This window comes from Montipora capricornis, chromosome 14 (assembly GCF_036669925.1).
Source record: "Montipora capricornis isolate CH-2021 chromosome 14, ASM3666992v2, whole genome shotgun sequence".
NCBI classification, from domain to species: Eukaryota; Metazoa; Cnidaria; class Anthozoa; order Scleractinia; family Acroporidae; genus Montipora; species Montipora capricornis.
Window position 1 is genome coordinate 28,585,035 of NC_090896.1, and position 2,577 is coordinate 28,587,611.

Here is a 2,577-nt window from a genome sequence, read left to right on the forward strand (position 1 = left end):
ACCTAGCTAGTATGGATATCCCGCGAATTCAGGCGAACGTAGGCTTACTAATTGGGTGCGATGCATCAGATGTCCTTGAACTCAAGGAAATAAGAGCAAGTCATTATGGTAGACTGTATGCTGCAAGAACTATCTTCGGCTGGGTCACTAGGCCGAGCCAGAAGCTCACCTTCCCGAACCGCTAACTTCGTCAACGCTGATCTACAACTAAATGAACAATTCCAGAAGTACTGCTACATGGAATTCAATGACTCAGTTTGTAGCAAATCTTCTATGTCTTCGAACGACCGACGTGCACTTGATATCATGAAAGCCACTGCCCAACTGAAAGACGTCCATAATGAAATTGCCCTGCCTTGGCTCAGTGATCCACCCTGCCTCGGAAACAATCGCTCTGTCGCAGAACACCGCCTTAATAGGTTATTAAAGAAATGCTTGTTGAAAGACGCAGAACTTCTCACCAAGTATAGAGAAAATGTTGAGAAGTTGCTTAAGGAGGGATACGCTGTTAGAGCGTCAACTACGCAAGCGCCCGGGCGAACTTGATATCTTCCACATCCCCCTTTTTCCACCCTGCCAAACCAGGAAAGATTCGCGTCGTGTTCGACTGCTCAGCGAAGTTTCGCGGAAGCTCGTTAATTGATCATCTCTTACAGGGGCCGGGCCTGACGAACTCGCTGGTTGGGGGTACTGATCCGATTTCGACAAGAGCGCATTGCCCTCATGTCGGACATTGAGTCCATTTTCCACCAAGTTCAAGTAAGACCAGAAGATTGCAGTGCACTTCGCTTCCTCTGGTGGCCAAACGGAAACTTGGACGAAGATCCAGAAGAACTCATGGTGACAGTGCATCTCTTTGGGGGAGTTTCATCTCCCAGCTGTGCTAATTTTGCCCTTAGGAAAACTGCAAACAACCACAGGCAGGAAGTTGATCCAGAAAATGTGAGCACGGTGGAACGAAATTTCTACGTGGACGACTGCTTGAAGTCAGTTAAGACACCTCACTTTGCTATTCGTCTCGTTCAAGCATTAACAGAGCTATTGAAGAAAGGCGGCTTCAGATTAACAAAGTGGGTATCCAACTCGCGAGAAGTTGAAGAGTCTATCCCTGAGAAGGAGCGAACTACCTCAGTCAAGAATTTAGATTTTGAACACCAGTGGCATGTATCTTCTGACACATTTGGCTTTAATTTCACTATCAAAGACAAGCCAGCAACAAGAAGTGGAATCCTTTCAATTATCAGCTCTGTGTACGATCCTCTCGGATTCGTAGCCCCCTTCATTCTCCCCGCTAAGATAATTCTCCAGGACCTCTGCAAGAAGAAATTTGGTTGGGACGACAAGATCCCAGAAGAGCGTATCAATCACTGGAAAGCCTGGCTTGAAGCCTTACCTCTGCTCGAACGTTTCTGTACAGAACGATGCTGCAAGCCAAATAATTTTGAGGAAGTTATTTCCCGCCAACTTCACTACTTCAGCGATGCCTCCCAGCTTGCATATGTTGCGATGTCCTATCTACGCATGGTTAACGCGCATGGCGACGTGCACTACTCCTTTGTTATGAGGAAGTCCAGACTCGCCCCATTGAAGCCAGTCACAATCCCGAGGATGGAGCTATCTGCAGCAGTGTTGTGAACGAGATTGGACAGGATTATCAGGGATGATATAGAACTCCCAATTGAAGAAGCTTTTTATTGGACAGATAGTACGAGCGTTTTACGCTACATCAAGAATGATGGCAGGAGATACCAAACGTTCGTGGCCAACCGCGTGTCAGCGATAAGAGAACAGTCTTCGCCGTGCCAGTGGAAGTATGTGGACACGAAATTAAACCCCGCCGATGACGCCTCCAGAGGGATGACCGCTGAAGCCATCACTGAAGCCAATCGCTGGATAAATGGTCCTGACTTTCTCTGGCAAGACAAGGGAACCTGGCCCAAGTTCCCCGCTATGACTCCAGAGGAGCCTCGGGAGCCATGTGAACCTTCAGAAACCAAAGCTACTTTCTTCACTCTTACCCAACCCGTCGATCAACTAGTTGACGAAATCTTGAAGCGCTTTTCGTCGTGGCTACAACTGAAGAGGTGCATTGCCTGGATGCTGCGATTCAACAACCAACTTAGAAATGCTGTTGCAAAGAGGAGAAGTGTCCAAAAGTTGTCATTTGCCTAAGTAAGGGAGAAGATTCCTCCTCTCGCTGTGTTATAAGTAGAGAAAGCTGAGAATGCGATCGTTGAATACGTCCAAGGCTGTACTTTCCAAGACGAAATGTTGATGGTACGTGGTGATGCGAGAGCAGTCAAGAAATCAAGCACTATTGTGAAACTTGACCCTATTCTCGTAAACGGAATGGTCGTCTACACCATTCGTCAATCAGCTCAGAAGCTAGGCATCCTGCGATACTACCCAAGCATCATTACATCTCCGACCTCATAGCGCAGAACTATCACCGAATCAGTGGGCACTCAGGCTTAGAGCACACTCTCTCTCTTATCCGGCAAAGATACTGGATTTTTCAAGCAAGAGTCTCCCTGCGTCGCATTCTTTCCTCGTGCTTCAGCTGCAGAAGAAGGCAGG

The 2,577-nt window shown here is 47.5% G+C and overlaps 1 protein-coding gene across 1 annotated transcript; it reads left to right on the forward strand.

The window, feature by feature from the left end:
• The first annotated feature begins 723 nt into the window (after positions 1–723).
• Positions 724–2,172, forward strand: LOC138031834 (uncharacterized). The gene is made up of 2 exons (XM_068879457.1): positions 724–1,357; positions 1,703–2,172. The coding sequence occupies exons 1-2, from the start codon at positions 724–726 to the stop codon at positions 2,170–2,172; spliced, it is 1,104 nt and encodes a 367-aa protein (XP_068735558.1).
• The last annotated feature ends 405 nt before the right edge of the window (positions 2,173–2,577 follow it).

Coding starts and splice junctions, on each gene's coding strand:
- LOC138031834 (XM_068879457.1), top strand. CDS start 724: ATGTCGGACATTGAGTCCATTTTCCACCAAGTTCAAGTAAGACCAGAA. Junction 1,358..1,702: donor CGACAAGATCCCAGAAGAGC/GTATCAATCACT, acceptor TTTATTGGACAG/ATAGTACGAGCGTTTTACGC.